Genomic DNA, 16,122 nt, shown 5'->3' on the forward strand with positions numbered 1-16,122 from the left:
CTACACTTAAGTACATTGAAAGAATAAAGAAAGACTTGCATTTATATAGTGCCTTTCATGACCACCGGACGTCTAAAAGTGCTTTACAGCCAATTAATTACTTTTGGAGCGTAGTCATTTGTAATGTTTTGAAAATAAGAAAAATAATTAATACTAAAAATTGTCTCATTGATGGGTTCTACTTATAGAAATCTCTCAGTACAATGTTCTTACCTTGTTCCTGACTGAAACAAGGACATTTATTACATAGTGATCTTTTTTGTAAGTGTTAGATGAGAATATTAAAAAGAATGTGTATTTAAACCATATAGTGTAAGCGTAGCTCAGTTGGTAGCACTGTTTCCTCGAGTCTGAAATTTGTAGGTTCAAGCTTCACTATTGATTTGGGCACATAATCTAGGCTGACATACTCCAGGATTGAGGGACTTGGAGGCTGTGCCTTTTGGATGCAACAATAAAATGTTTGCCTGCTCCACTGGATGTAAAAGATCCCATGGCAATATTCAAAAAGCAGAAGAGAGTTCCCATAGTGTCTTAGCCAACATTCATCTCTCAATCAACACCACCAACCAAGAATCAGATTATCTGGTCATTCATCTCATTGCTGTTTGTGGGGCCATGCTGTGTGCTAATTGTCTAGATAACACTGCTTACATTTCAAAAGTAATCCATTGGTTTTAAAGCACTGTGGGGCGTGATTTAAAAACAATGTAAGCGCAAGAATTATTTTTTTTAAAGAGTCACATATATATATATATATTTTGAATTCAATAAGTCCAAGTGGGTTTGCATCCATAATCTCCCAGACACTGAGTTCCCAATGTTTCCAATAAGGAAGCCAAAATTACAGGGAAAATCAATCTGAACTTAGCTTCTAAAGGCAGGTTTTTGAATGGCATTGGTGGCAGTGCAGGAGCAGAAGTGGTACTACGTTCCCTCTGAGTTGTGGATGGTGCGTGATGAAGTGAAACGGGGGGAAAACTTCAGTGAGAGAAGGAAGAACCTTCAGAGTTCATAAGTGTGACTTTCAAAAGCTTGACACCAGTATATCTGACATTCTAATGCACTGGAAATTGATACAGCAAGGATGGTACCATCGCACAAATTTCTCGAACATCATTTGTATCTGCATTTCCCTTCTGCAGCTGGAAGAGCAGCTGAGTCGTCTGCAACGTGAAAAGAATGAGCTACAGAGCCGCCTTGAGGAGGACCAAGAGGATATGAATGAACTCATGAAGAAACACAAAGCTATAGTGGCCCAGGTAGGTAGTGTGTCTGATCTATCTACCCAGGTTCCCTCCAAAGAAAAAGAAGCACATGGTACCCACTCCTATGACATAATTGATGTTTAAATTTGTCATGAAAAGGAGCACAGTTGTGAAACTTTGTTAAAAGTTAAATGCAGTTAGCACATTAGTTAACTAGTTTGCACAACAGAATTTAAAGTGCTCTGAAATAAAGAACGCAGTGCTCTTCAATGGATTGAATTATGAATTTAACATTGTAAATCTATGGTAGTATGAGATGGCTATATAGGATTGTTGCCTTCTATAATTTTAATTATGTCGTTTAAACCTTTCTAAGCCACTCATCGTATTTTGTGTCTGATATAGAGTAATTGAATCTTACAGCACAGAAGGAGGCCATTCGATTTGTTGTGCCTGTGTCAGCTCTTTGAAAAGCTCCCTAATTTAGTCCTACACCCCAGCTTTTTCCCCATAATTCTACAAATTAGTCCAAGTACATAATGAATCAAAATCTTTTCTTAGTCTTCCAGGGACCTGGCCCAGATCAATGAGCTGCAGTCACAACTTGATGATGCTAGTAAAGAAAAACAAGAACTACAAGAAAGGGTATGTAATTTATTCTCTTGTCATAATATGATTGTTTACAAGCAACTATGCTAACCAGTACAATAATTGAATATTGCATTGCTTCTGAAGCACATTTTTGTAACATCCAATGATAGATAAGGTGATGTAGTGTAACAGATGATGGGAATGTATTTTTTCTTCTAGATTAATGAGCTAAGATGGGCTGAGTGACCTCCCTCATTTTTATTGATCTTTAGTTTTAGATGTGCACTTTTGAAACCATGTGCCAGAGAAAAATCACTTAGTTGATGTCTTTTTCCGTCAGAACAATCAAAAAGAAACCTTGCAGTTTTGGAAATTACAAAATATTCACCCCATTCCTATTAACAGAAACCTTTATTTGAATGAAGTGGGGAGGTAGAGAGAAAAATCACAACGGTATTTCACTTTGATCAGCCTCATGGGTCTTCTCTGAACTTCTCTGTGAATGTGTCCCTTGTGCCTTTTGCAACTCACACTGAACACAATACTCAAGTACTCTGTACACAATGCACTGATCAGAGCACAGTGTAATTTCAACATGACATACGATGTGGGGCTGTTTCACAAAGAGGAGCTGACCCCTTCAATTCTGGCTTTGGATCACATTGTACTGGGGCTGCTAGTCTTCAATCATAGAATTACTAGGAATGCACAAAAGGCCTATGTTTTTTTTTAAAGACAAACAAACTTCCGAGTGGTTTTATTGAAGGGACCCCTCACCTGTTAAATGTGATGTCATGTGTTCTGTCACAAAATCATTATACCACTGTCAAAAGTTAGAAAATCTTTTGGAAGAAAGACTGTTCTGGGTGTAACATTAAAGCCCACAAAACTTGCTTTATTTCATCTATTTTTATTATTCATTCTTGGGATACTGAGTGATGTGAATATGGCCAGATGTATTGGCCATCCCTAGCTGCTGGTGGAATTGCAGTTCTTGTGGTGTTGGATAGAGAATTCCAGGATTCTAACACTGCATCGATGGAGGAATAGCGATGCATATCCAAGTCAGGATGGTGTGTGACTTGGAAGGGAACTTGGAGGTGATGATCTCACAGCTGCTCTTGTTCTTCCTGGTGATAGGAGTCTCAGGGGAGGGAGGTGCTGTCAGATTAACCTCGGTGAGTTGCTGCGGTACATCCTGTAGGTCATGTATACTGCAGCTGCAGTGCACCGTTGGTGGAGGGGGTGGATATTGAGTCCACTGGCAGGAGCACCGATTTTATTAAACTTTCTGTTGAGTCATAGAAATATATTTTCTACTGCTGTTTTCCCCTCAGTTGTAGCATTCAGTTTTAATTAATACGGTTCTTTGTACATACTGATATTGTCCTTTTCTATACAACTTTCTCCAGTTACAAGGACTGCAGAGTCAGCTCGAGTTCACAGAACAATCCATGGTAGATAAATGCTTGGTGAGCAGGCAGGAAGCCAAGATTCGTGAACTTGAAACCAAACTGGAATTTGAGAAGACCCAGGTCAAACGCCTTGAGGTATGCAGTTGCAATTTAAAATCTCACTCGAGATTTGTTTGCATTCCATGTTATTGAAAAAACAAACTTCTTCAGACTGCATATTTTAAGATTGAAGATAAATGGTAATGATAAACATTTTCATGCTGTACCTAACTAATGCTCATTAAAAGTTGAACTGAGCACTGCACCTTAATAAATTCTGGCTGAGAGTGGAGGAACCTAAATGTTAGTATGTGCTCAAGTTAAATGGCATCAGTTTTGCCTATGTTTAACTAAAGTAAGTTATGGCTCATCAAATCTTGATGTCAGAAAGAACTTCATATTAGAGAGTGCGTCCATACCATCGGGTTTGAAAAAGGAAATGTAAAGATGGAGCTGCATGTCGTCAGTCTATCTAATCCCATGCATCTGGATGGCATTACCAACTGGAAGCATATAAATAAAGTGGTGATGGAAATCATGGATCATGACCATGGGGTTCACCAGTGGTGACCAAGTATATGTGGGAGAAGTGTTGGAGATAATGGTGCAGAAATTACGATTGGAGGCATTCGACCTGAAAGATTTCTCCAAACTTAGCTGGTGGTCTGGGAGGTTCGGAAACTTGTGGTCCTGGACCTCTATGCGAAGGCCTGCATAGAGAACCTTGTATCCCAGGGACGTAGGTGCTTCCCATGCATCCCTGGGATCATGTGGGGGCCGGCCCAATCAGTCAAAATAGGGGTATTCCAATTCATGTGGTGAGTTCTGTATATACCCCACAAACACTTAAAATAAGATTATTTTTAAAAAATCACATTTAAAATTAATCAAAATGAAATTTAATTAATTATTTAAAACAAAAATTTAATTTTTTAAAAACTAAATGTACATATTTTAAAGGGTTTAAAAATAAACTTACCTTATTTCTCAGGTTTTTAAATGTTTAAATTATTGAAAAACAATGCATATGTAAATGGAAGTGTAGACAGTTTCTATTCAGAACAAGATATATTTGCCAACGAAGGGGGGACAGCTATTATCAGCAGTTGCATTTAACAGGAATGACTCTATCCACTATTAATGATTGATTATAGAATTGATGCATAGGGATGCATTTCTTCTGAGCCATAATCTTAAGTGGCTAAATCTAGATACATGGCAAAAACAACTTTCTAAAATTTTGCATCAAAATCCATCAATTAAATAATCACATGGTCTTGCCTTTCTTGTTATAATCAGGGCGTTGAAATAGAAGGAAAAGTAAAACTTGCTTGTCAAATAAATGTCTTTAATTAGTGACACTGAAAAGGTGCAGATTGCATGTGTGTTGTAAAACCAGAAAAAGGTGGACATGCACAGCAGCCAATCAGCAACTAAAAGGGAAAAACAAGCTAACGACAGATCAGTTCTGATGAGGGATCCCAATGAATGCTTTTTTGTTCTCTTTTGGATGCTGAGTGACCTGTGCATGTGCTGATTTTTATTTGTGTTTTTATATCATGTTGCCAACTGTTGTGATTTTTGCTTCTTATTCTAAATGATAGGGGAATTGATAATTAGGCCTGACTGGCAGACTTTTCAAGTTTTATCCAATTTGGCAAGCGCTTATGTTGTCATTAGAGATTTTTTCTTCCGTAATGAGTGCTTGTGTCTCAGGGTAATGTATCTACATTTGCATAAAAGATTTACTGTCCTTCCAAGTTAACTCAACAACTTGCAGTTTGTTTGGTTGATGACCCTTTTTAATGATTGAGGTTTTTCTGAATCATGTTCAGTAATTATCTCATACAAAATGAGATTTTAATCTGACAGGGTTACATTAATTATTGTTAATCCCCAGTTGATAAAGCTTTTACAGTTTAGCATGTATAGCCACTCAGTGTTCATAGAGATGTATTTGCAATTTATGCACTTGATATAGTAATTATGCAAAACAAAATCAAAAAGTATCATTACCTCACCTTATTCAAATGGAGAAAGAATGTTATGATATCCTTCATAATTTGTATCAAATATTCAGCATTATGGTCATTTTTTACGAAGTGTCAGCTGTGGCTCAGTGGGTAGCACTCTCGCCTCTGAGTTAGTGGTTGTCTGTTCAAGTCCCACTCCAGGGACTTGAGCACATAAATCTAGACTGACACTCTTGTGCAGTGCTGACGGAGTGGTGCATCTTTCAGATGAGATGTTAAACTGAGGTCCCGTCTAGCCCCTCGGGTGGATGTAAAAGATCCCATGGCACTATTTCGAAGAAGAGCAGGGGAGTTATCCCCAGTGTCCTGGCAAATATTTATCCCTCAATCAACAGAACAAAAACAGATGATTTGGCCATTATCGCATTGTATGCAAGTTAGCTGCTGCATTTCCCACATTACAACAGTGACTACACTCCAAAAAGTACTTCATTGGCTGTAAAGTGCTTTGAGACGTCCAGTGGTCACGAAAGACACTATATAAATGCAAGTCTATAAGAAGGTAAAATTGTATTTTATTTAATATTGAAAATATTGTTGCCAGAGTGCAAGATAGACATAGTTAACTAACAGCAGCAAAGATGTGTGGGCCCATCATTAACCATTTTTCAGAGATGCCGACTTCAAATGGCCTGATGTAGTACTCATTCATACAGGTCAGAATGTTCCAGGTTCAATGAATGACGTGATGATGATCTTCAAAGTAATTCGGTGTATGTGAAGTGATTTGGGATGTTTCTGGAAAATGTGATGGACGCTTTTTAAATGGAAGTTCTTTCTCCCTCTGGCCAATTTTAGGTTGTGTAATACAATTCCCCTCGAGCACTCCTAGCCCCGCGGCAGAAAAAATAGCTAATTTTCCAAGGAAGGGGGAACTTTTATTATCAGTGATTGCATTTATCAGGAATTCCCCTTTCTGCTTTCAGGTTACCTTTACTAGAGTGTGTATATCTGAATGCTGAGGTAGGATAGGACCATGTCTTCCCGTTCTTCAGTCTGAAGAACATTTCCTGTTCAGGCTCACATCAAGTATGGCCACGCAGGATTGGGGGACGGGGGCAGGAATAAAACTGTCTCAACTTAATTTAATTGTGCAATGTTGTTTAATTCATATTTTTCTTTACATTAACAGAAAAATAAAATTCCTGAAAGAGTAAAGATGAAATTTCATATTAGAATAGTTTGTTTGTGCCAGTAATTTACATAAATAAGTGAGTTTTGATTTTGCACACAGTTTGAATTATGGTACTGCATTCTGAGGCATGCAAAGATATCAGTAGTTCGTGGTTTTTTTTTACTGTTTTTGCACAGAGCCTAGTTAGTCGTCTCAAGGAAAACCTGGAAAAACTGGGAGAAGAGAGAGATCAGAGAGCTGCTGCTGAGAATCGGGAGAAGGAACAAAATAAGAGATTGCAACGGCAGTACAGGGACGTGAAGGAGGAAATGGGAGAACTTAGCAAGAAGGAAGCTGAGGCCAGCCGCAAAAAACATGAGCTAGTAAGCGAACATTTATTAATCTTCCACATGACAACTACTCATTTCTTCATGTACTTCACTTAATGTTGGAAAGGTATAAATAAGCCTGTATTTGTACAGAGGAATAATGAAGGGTGAAGGGTGACTATGGTGGGAAGTTTACTAGTTCCTGTTTTGTACCAACCAAACATAAATGATTTAATAGAGACTCCCACCCACTTCTAAACCTGGTTAAGGCATACTGACCAATAATATTGGGAGAGCTCCTCATTGAACTTGATCATAGTGAAAAGTATTTTATTATGCCATGAATGTGCTCTAAAATTATATTAAGATATACTTTACCAACTGTACTTAAATGGAGATGACAATTAAACATAAATGGTATTTTAGTGCTTTCTGTGTATTTGTTACTTTTGGCACTCTCCACAGGAAATTGTCCATAGTTTTGAAAATTACATTGGTCAAGATTAAAGTTACAAATTGACAGATACAATCATAACTACCATTCATTTCAAGAACTTACAAAAAACTTATTTGAAATTTCATATTGCTAGATTCACTAGTACATTATATATTAGAAGAATACAAATTTTAACCAGTGCAACTTATGTCTTCAGATGCTCTGATAATGACTCCACGAGGCAGTGTGTTGTTATTGAACTGTAGTGACCTTTGTCCTTTATTGATAACTCCAGAGTGAGGATCACACATGGTGGCCTGCCTTTTATACTAGGTCAGGCACACCTGTATAGGTAACTTACAAGTCTCCTACTGCAGTGCCCTCTGGTGGTACATCATATCTAATGGTACCAGCAGTAAACATGTAGGATACATGACATCACTCTCCCCCAAGACCTTAGTGCAAATCATCTTCCTGCATTGACTGTGCTCTGGGCTTAGCTCTATCTGGTTGACCCTTGGAGGGTCGTTTCCATCTTGGGTGAGTGGGTGGTGTTCCATTGACAGTAGAGGTTCTGTTCTGTGCATCCATGGCCACTCCATTCTCTTTTCCCCCTCCCCCACCTATAGATTGTGCCGGGGGCTCATTACATTCATCTACATTCAAGTCCCAAAAGGAAAGAGTTGCATTTGCAGCATCACATTCGTGGTGCCGTTGAGGCCAGTACCTTAGACAGGTGAGGTACATATTTGATATACACTTGGAGTCAGAGCTGGGGTCAGCACTGGTGCTTGGGGACAAACTAGTGCCAGAGCTGCTGGATGGTGTCCAGGTAGTCTGGTGGTGGCGCAGTGCCCAGTGCTAGCAGTGGGAACCCCTTTGGCTCAAGTTGCCCACTCTCGGGGCTTTTGCTGTTGCTCCTAGCTTCGGGCAGGTTCACAGATGCCTGTGACCTCCCTGTCCTCTCCTTGCGCCCCGAGTTGCTGCTGCTCCCTGAGGAGCAGTCGTTTGGCAGTGCACAGGGAACGGCTGACCTGCTTGTCTGGGCGTTATGTGGTTTGGGATTCTGGCTGGTCCCGGTCCCATTTGGGAGAAGCGTTGCGAGTGACCCTTCGTTCCTGGGTATGGCCTTGGTGGCGATAGGGTCTGGGGGCTGCGTCTTAGCACAGTTTGCTCTTTCAGGCTCGTGGCGGTTGGTGCCATCGGATACCTGAGAGGTGGAGCCGATCAGGGGCAGGGTATCGATACCGGTGCCGTTGCCCTCCTGAGATCGCTTGCTCTGCAGCTTGTATGTATTGGCTGCTTGTGGCCACACTCCATGGTGCATAACTCTTGTCTCGGGGACGCAGGCTACTACATTGGGTAGCTCGCTGGACCTGTGTGCTCCCGATGGGTGTCTGCCCGTTGCATTGATTGAATGCAGTTGAAATCCTTCATCGCACAACTATTCATTACTCATGGTAAATAACCTGTAGCTTCGATCGCGATCGCTTGACTTTTCTTTGCTTATTGCATGTACACAACTCTGATCATCAATTACACATTTTACATCGAACTCACAGTTGCTCTTACATTGAGAGTGTGGAACTGTCATTTTTAAGTGTGGTGGGTTGCAGGCCTCCTTTAAGAGAGCCTTGCTATCTTTACCCAAATCCTCTTCTCTGGTGCCACGTGTTGCTCCATCAGCGCTGCACCTCGTGGTCTGGCTGCTGCCATCTATTTCTTCAGCGCATCACCTCGTGGTTTCGGCGCCATCTTTCCTCCATCCACGATGTCAACTGTATTGATCCACCGAAGCTGGGAAGTCGCCTTTGGATCCGATTTTCTTCCTCTGGAGTCCTGCCACTGGAGCCTGGAAGGTGCGTTCGTGTCATCTCAGCTGGATCATCTCCACGCAGTCGTGCTGGGGTGTCTGTACCTCGGGTGCTGTGCTGGTCTGCTCTCTGGTGCCGGATCCACCCTCAGGTGAGGGCTTGCTTTGCCTCTGAGCGCGGAGGACGTCGATCGCTGGAGGGATGAAATCTTCCCAACTCCAATGGATCTTCTCCATCCACCTTCTCCCAAGTAGCATTGGTCTATCACCTGCAACAATCCACAGAGGTAACTTGTGCACTGCGCCATCATGGAGCACCTTTACATCCGCACTATCAACGACTGGGATAAGTTCATTGGTGTAGGTGCGCAGCTTTGCCTGAACCGGGACCAACTTGGGTCGTTCAGTTTGTCCCATAGCGTCTCATAGGCTTCTTCATTCATTACTGACTGGCTCGCCCCTGTGTTCACTTCCATGAAGACTGGAATGCCATTTTATCTCGACTTCCATCCTCAACAGGAACACTAGTTGATACAGGTAAACATGCCATATACCTCAGCGTGGGGCTGCGCTGCCACTCTGACTATCGTTTCATAATCCGCGCTGGATTCATGGCCATCTGCAGATTCTTCATCGACACAGTGAGTCATATTTCTTTTACACATTCGCTGGAGGTGGCTTTGTGCTGCAGCCTTTGCATACAGTCTTTAAAGCGGCACTGGTTAGCCCTGTGATTCCCTCCGCAACGCCAACATGGAGCTACTCAGGTAGTCCCCCTCGGCGGACTTGGGGGGCCTGTTCTCTCTTCCCTGAGAAGATTCACGTTCGACAGTCCAGCCTCTAAAAGGCGCCATTCTGTGTACAGTACTTGCCTGGTTTAAGTCCTGAGTATAAGTCATCTGCCTAGAGCAGCAGGTCGAGGTCATGAATGCCTGGTTCACGGAGCTGGCCTTCTGCAGTGTGACTGGTATCCGCAGACAGTAGCTTATGAAGAAGGCCCTCATGGCCGATTCCAATGACACAAAAGATATCCCGCAGCACTTCAGTGAGTTGGTCGCTGAAACCATACGGTGCCGCCAACCTCTTGAGGCCTGCAGCATATTTCTCGATTTCCTGGCCTTCGGGCCGTCCGTGTGTATAAAACGGTGTCTGGCTGTGAAGATGCTCTCTTTGGGCTTGAGTTCGTGAATCAGCGTTACAAGCTCCTCGTACGTCTTGGTCATTGTCTTCATGGTGCCAGCAAGTCCCTGACGAGGCCATAGACAGTGGGCCCACAACTGGTTAGCAAGATAGCTCTGCGCTTATCAGCCAGTGTGACTGGATTGTCGCCTGCCAGGTCTTTTGCTGTGAAGAAATGGTCGAGATTCTCCACAAAGATGTCCCAATCATCACCATTGCAAACTGCTGCAACGTACCAAGGGTAGCCATTTTCGCGTGAAAGTCGTAATCTCGTTGCCAATTGTTATGTCTTTAGCTGCTCTGATAATGACTCCACGAGGCAATGTGTTGTACTTGAACTGTAGTGACCTCAGTCCTTTATTGATAACTCCAGAGTGAGGATCACACCTGGTGGCCTGCCTTTTATACTAGGTCAGGCACACCTTTATAGGTAACTTACAAGTCTCCTACTGCTGTGCCCTCTGGTGGTACATGATATGTAATGGTACCAGCAGTAAACATGTAGGATACATGACACAGCTGTTGGAGCCTTACTGTTGAGCAATGTTAACAAGAATTTAGCTTACTTGAGTTACTTTCCTAGCCTGCCTTTTCTAAGAGGGAAGGATGTGTGTGTGTGTACATGCATGCATATAATATGCCACAGAGCTCATACAAGCCCTGTAGAAAAATATTCAAAAAGACCTGTTCTGACAGCTCCCATATCGTATTGATGACTGAGCATAGTAGAAAGATATTTACAGTCACTGAAATATGCAAGTAAAAGCACTGAAATTAAATCTATTCAATGGTTTGTGAACAATATGTAGATATTTATTTTCTTACCATAATTATTCCTTGTCCTAATGGACACCAGTACATATATTTAAAGAAAAACATTTGCAGGTGTTTTCACCCTCTGATTTTTCTTCCTGTGAAAGCGTGTTAAGCTTGGATGTGGTTCTATATTTGATAGAGGCCGTCTAATACCACAAACAATTGGCCATTCTTTATGTGAGCCTAAAGAACAAGTAACATTGGGTGATCGAACCTTGATGATCATCACAACCAAGCCCTATCTTGTTCAAGTGCACTTTGAACAGAGGTTTTTGGATAGTAGATAATGAGAATTGGGAGCACAGGTTCTTCCCTTTTTGAAAGTATTTTAACAATCCATTGCTTGGGTGTATTTTATAGGAAATGGATATCGAGAGCCTTGAAGCTGCAAATCAGAGCCTACAGTCTGACCTTAAACTTGCTTTTAAAAGAATTGGAGATCTGCAAGCAGCAATTGAAGATGAAATGGAAAGTGATGAAAATGAAGATCTTATCAACAGGTATATTCTATGTTAGGCATAATTTCTTTTTTTTTGCATAAGATATGTTGATGCCTATCCAGCCAAAGGCTGTTTCAAAGATCCAAAGATGTATAAACAGTATAAAAGATATCACCATCCAACAAATTAATTACAATATAATTTTAGGCATCAAAAATAGGCAAGCTTTATTTTTAATGCTTCTATGTTTGACCTTTAGCTGCAGAACAACATTGTAGGCAACTCTTCAAATCATTCTTGTAGGCATTATAAAACATTAGTCTTGTACACAAAATTTGAGGCAACATTCTCGCTTGTGTTTTCAGTGGTGATGATTGTGCAACATTATTGTATGGTTTTGCTGCATGAAGCTCAGGAAATAGCTTCAAAGGAGTAAATTGAAGATTCAAATTATTTTAATATATAGCATTTGTGCTCTAGAAATTCATGGTCTATTTTGAAATAGCAAAAAAGGTAATTTGCTGGTTTGAAGTTTTTTTAAATTAATTTTGACTTTCAAGTAATCAACGCACTTTCATTAAAACGAGAGGTTTCATTGAGCTATTATTTGCAGTTATGTTTGTCTTCATTTTCTTCATCTTTATATTTGTGTCTCAGTTTATCTGAAATAGCATATTTTTATGTATGTTCTTCATGTATCTCAATTCATCTACCCACGGGACCCCCCCCCCCCCCCAACCCCTTTATTTTTGGACTTTTTTTGTGTTTACTTTTATTTTATTTACAGTTTGCAAGATATGGTGACAAAGTATCAGAGAAGAAAGAATAAAACGTGAGAACCCTATCGGAATGACTTCAGACTTGTATCCAAATCTAACCTAAGCATGTCCTTTAACTTTATGTTCAGTTTCTACCTGCATGGCATCACTTTTAAAGCAGAAGAATGCATGCTCGTATGAACCAAAATAACACTACCAAATGAGATCACTGCTTTTTTTTTCCCAAGGAGTAGTGCCATATAGACTAACCTATCCAGGACATGCCATGGGATCATTGTGTTAGTTTTAAGGACATCAGTTTGCAAACAAGTTATATCAACTGAAGATGAATGTACTTCTGTCTAATAGTGATACACATCAATAGGAGCATCCATACCATGCACAATATTAATGTCTGCTTGTCTGCTGGTAAAAGCCCTTTGTATACCGTATGATTTTGTAGTGTTTGCCACCAAGGACATTAATTGAGAGTGACACCAGTTGTAATTTAGTTGTTTGAACAGCACCAGCAACTAACAGTTTTAAATTGCAGTGAAGTGACAGGAATGTCAATGACATTATGCCTGGTAGACATTGAGGTTTGCAAAATGTGCACATATTCATAACTTGTGTAGTAGATTAATTATGAATGTAATGGTATCATTTATGGAACTATTGATTTCAATATTTAATTTGTTTAAGTGAAGTGTTATTTTAAGAGAAAAAATGTAATTCACTTCAAAGTCCTCTTAACATTTTTAGCACTCAAACATGATAGCGCACCAGAAATTGGCTATCTTATTAGTGCCTTTTAAAAATGGACTGGGGGAACTGAGTGGCACAGTAGGTGAGGCACTAGCTTTTCACCTCTTGTGCTCTTCGTTCAAATCCAGCCCACGCTGACGTGATGAAAGTTTCTTCTGCCTGTAAGGCTGCTATGTGGAATGAGTTTAGATAGCCTCACTGAAGTTCCTAGTGGTCATGAGCATATAGCACAAAAACATTCCCTAATTCAACACGTAATGGGTAATCGTAGATTGGCCACAGGATGATTGTTGTGGGAAATATGGGGGGGGGGGGCAGGGAGGGAAATTCATATTAGTGCAATAAACTGATCTCTGCTATATTTGACTAGGGTGTGTTTGCTGCTGACTCTAGATGCCTCAAATGGGAAGTGTTCTACTCCCCAGCATGAGCATACCCCACCTTGAGCATAAGAAAATGCTTAAAAATAAGCAGCTTATTTTCGCAGGTCAATTTAAAAAAAAAAAAAATGGGTCAAGAACCCACCCCACTGCTGGCCAAGAATGGGGAGACAATTAAGGACACCGAGGCAATCGGGGCTTGCTAGAAGGAGCCTTTCGAAGATCTCAATCGAGACTCTGCCTCGACTCCATCCCGCAGCATGCTACTCGTCACCATCTCGGCAAAACCCCAGCCCTGCAGGAGGTAGAAAAGGCCATCCGTCAGCTCAAGAACAACAAGGCATCAGGAGCAGATGGAATCCCCGCCGAGGCACTAAAGTATGGCTGAGAAGCACTATTGGCATAAATGCATGACCTCATCTCTCTTATCTGGAAGGAGGAGAACATGCCGTGAAATCTCAGAGATGCTGTAATAGTGACCATCTTCAAAAAAGGGGACAAGTCTGACTGCGGTTACAGAGGAATCTCCCTGCTGTCGGCCACTGGGAAAGTCATCGCTAGAATCCTTCTCCCTATAGCTGAAGAGCTCCTCTGAGTCGCAATCCGGATTCCGTCCGCTAAGGGGTACAACGGACATGATCTTCACTGCGCAACAACTACAAGAGAAATGCAGGGAATAGTACCAACCCTTGTACATGGCCTTTGACACCATCAACCGTGAGGGACTATCGAGCGGCGTTCTCCGTTTCGGCTGCCCTCAAAAGTTTGCCACCAACCTCCGCCTGCTCCACTGTGACATGCAAGCCGTGATCCTGACGAACGGATCCACCACCGACCCAATCCACGTCCGGACCGGGGTCATAGAAAATAGGTACAGGAGTAGGCCATTCGGCCCTTTGAGCCTGCATCACCATTCGATAAGAACATTCAGGAAAGATAGAATAAAAGGAAAAGGAGGTGGGGTAGCATTGCTGGTTAAGGAGGAAATTAAGGCAATAGTTCGGAAGGACATTAGCTTGGATGATGTGGAATCTATATGGGTGGAGCTGCAGAATACCAAAGGGCAAAAAACGTTAGTGGGAGTTGTGTACAGACCTCCAAACAGTAGTAGTGATGTTGGGGAGGGCATCAAACATGAAATTAGGGGTGCGTGCAATAAAGGTGCAGCAGTTATAATGGGTGACTTTAATATGCACATAGATTGGGTTAACCAAACTGGAAGCAATACGGTGGAGGAGGATTTCCTGGAGTGCATAAGGGATGGTTTTTTAGACCAATATGTCGAGGAACCAACTAGGGGGGAGGCCATCTTAGACTGGGTGTTGTGTAATGAGAGAGGATTAATTAGCAATCTCGTTGTGCGAGGCCCCTTGGGGAAGAGTTACCATAATATGGTGGAATTCTGCATTAGGATGGAGAATGAAACAGTTAATTCAGAGACCATGGTCCAGAACTTAAAGAAGGGTAACTTTGAAGGTATGAGGCGTGAATTGGCTAGGATAGATTGGCGAATGATACTGAAGGGGTTGACTGTGGATGGGCAATGGCAGACATTTAGAGACCGCATGGATGAACTACAACAATTGTACATTCCTGTCTGTCGTAAAAATAAAAAAGGGAAGGTGGCTCAACCGTGGCTATCAAGGGAAATCAGGGATAGCACTAAAGCCAAGGAAGTGGCATACAAATTGGCCAGAAATAGCAGCGAACCCGGGGACTAGGAGAAATTTAGAACTCAGCAGAGGAGGACAAAGGGTTTGATTAGGGCGGGGAAAATGGAGTACGAGAAGAAGCTTGCAGGGAACATTAAGACGGATTGCAAAAGTTTCTATAGATATGTAAAGAGAAAAAGGTTAGTAAAGACAAACGTAGGTCCCCTGCAGTCAGAATCAGGGGAAGTCATAACAGGGAACAAAGAAATGGCGGACCAATTGAACAAGTACTTTGGTTCGGTATTCACTGAGGAGGACACAAACAACCTTCCGGATATAAAAGGGGTCGGAGGGTCTAGTAAGGAGGAGGAACTGAGGGAAATCTTTATTAGTCGGGAAATTGTGTTGGGGAAATTGATGGGATTGAAGGCCGATAAATCCCCAGGGCCTGATGGACTGCATCCCAGAGTACTTAAGGAGGTGGCCTTGGAAATAGTGGATGCATTGACAGTCATTTTCCAACATTCCATTGACTCTGGATCAGTTCCTATCGAGTGGCGGGTAGCCAATGTAACACCACTTTTTAAAAAAGGAGGGAGAGAGAAAACAGGGAATTATAGACCGGTCAGCCTGACATCGGTAGTGGGTAAAATGATGGAATCAATTATTAAGGATGTCATAGCAGTGCATTTGGAAAGAGGTGATATGATGGGTCCAAGTCAGCATGGATTTGTGAAAGGGAAATCATGCTTGACAAATCTTCTGGAATATTTTGAGGATGTTTCCAGTAGAGTGGACAAGGGAGAGCCAGTTGATGTGGTATATTTGGACTTTCAGAAGGCTTTCGACAAGGTCCCACACAAGAGATTAATGTGCAAAGTTAAAGCACATGGGATTGGGGGTAGTGTGCTGACATGGATTGAGAACTGGTTGTCAGACAGGAAGCAAAGAGTAGGAGTAAATGGGGACTTTTCAGAATGGCAGGCAGTGACTAGTGGGGTACCGCAAGGTTCTGTGCTGGGGCCCCAGCTGTTTACACTGTACATTAATGATTTAGACGAGGGGATTAAATGTAGTATCTCCAAATTTGCGGATGACACTAAGTTGATTGCAGTGTAAGCTGCAAGGAGGATTCTATGAGGCTGCAGAGCGAC

At 41.7% G+C, this 16,122-nt stretch overlaps 1 protein-coding gene across 16 annotated transcripts in view; it reads left to right on the forward strand.

Moving 5' to 3' along the window:
• The window catches only part of myo18ab (myosin XVIIIA b), a 299,468-nt gene that overhangs the window by 264,102 nt on the left and 19,244 nt on the right, over positions 1-16,122 (forward strand). For 14 of the 16 annotated variants that reach the window (XM_070857122.1, XM_070857108.1, XM_070857109.1 and 11 more), the window contains 6 exons: positions 1,146-1,262; positions 1,770-1,853; positions 3,212-3,349; positions 6,598-6,783; positions 11,334-11,473; positions 12,201-12,245. In XM_070857122.1, coding sequence (XP_070713223.1) covers positions 1,146-1,262; positions 1,770-1,853; positions 3,212-3,349; positions 6,598-6,783; positions 11,334-11,473; positions 12,201-12,245 — 710 coding nt within the window. The remainder of the gene's footprint in view (positions 1-1,145; positions 1,263-1,769; positions 1,854-3,211; positions 3,350-6,597; positions 6,784-11,333; positions 11,474-12,200; positions 12,246-16,122) is intronic. The other 2 variants (XM_070857110.1, XM_070857123.1) reach the window with 1 other exon arrangement.

The sequence above is a fragment of the Pristiophorus japonicus genome, chromosome 16 (assembly GCF_044704955.1).
Source record: "Pristiophorus japonicus isolate sPriJap1 chromosome 16, sPriJap1.hap1, whole genome shotgun sequence".
NCBI classification, from domain to species: domain Eukaryota; kingdom Metazoa; phylum Chordata; class Chondrichthyes; family Pristiophoridae; genus Pristiophorus; species Pristiophorus japonicus.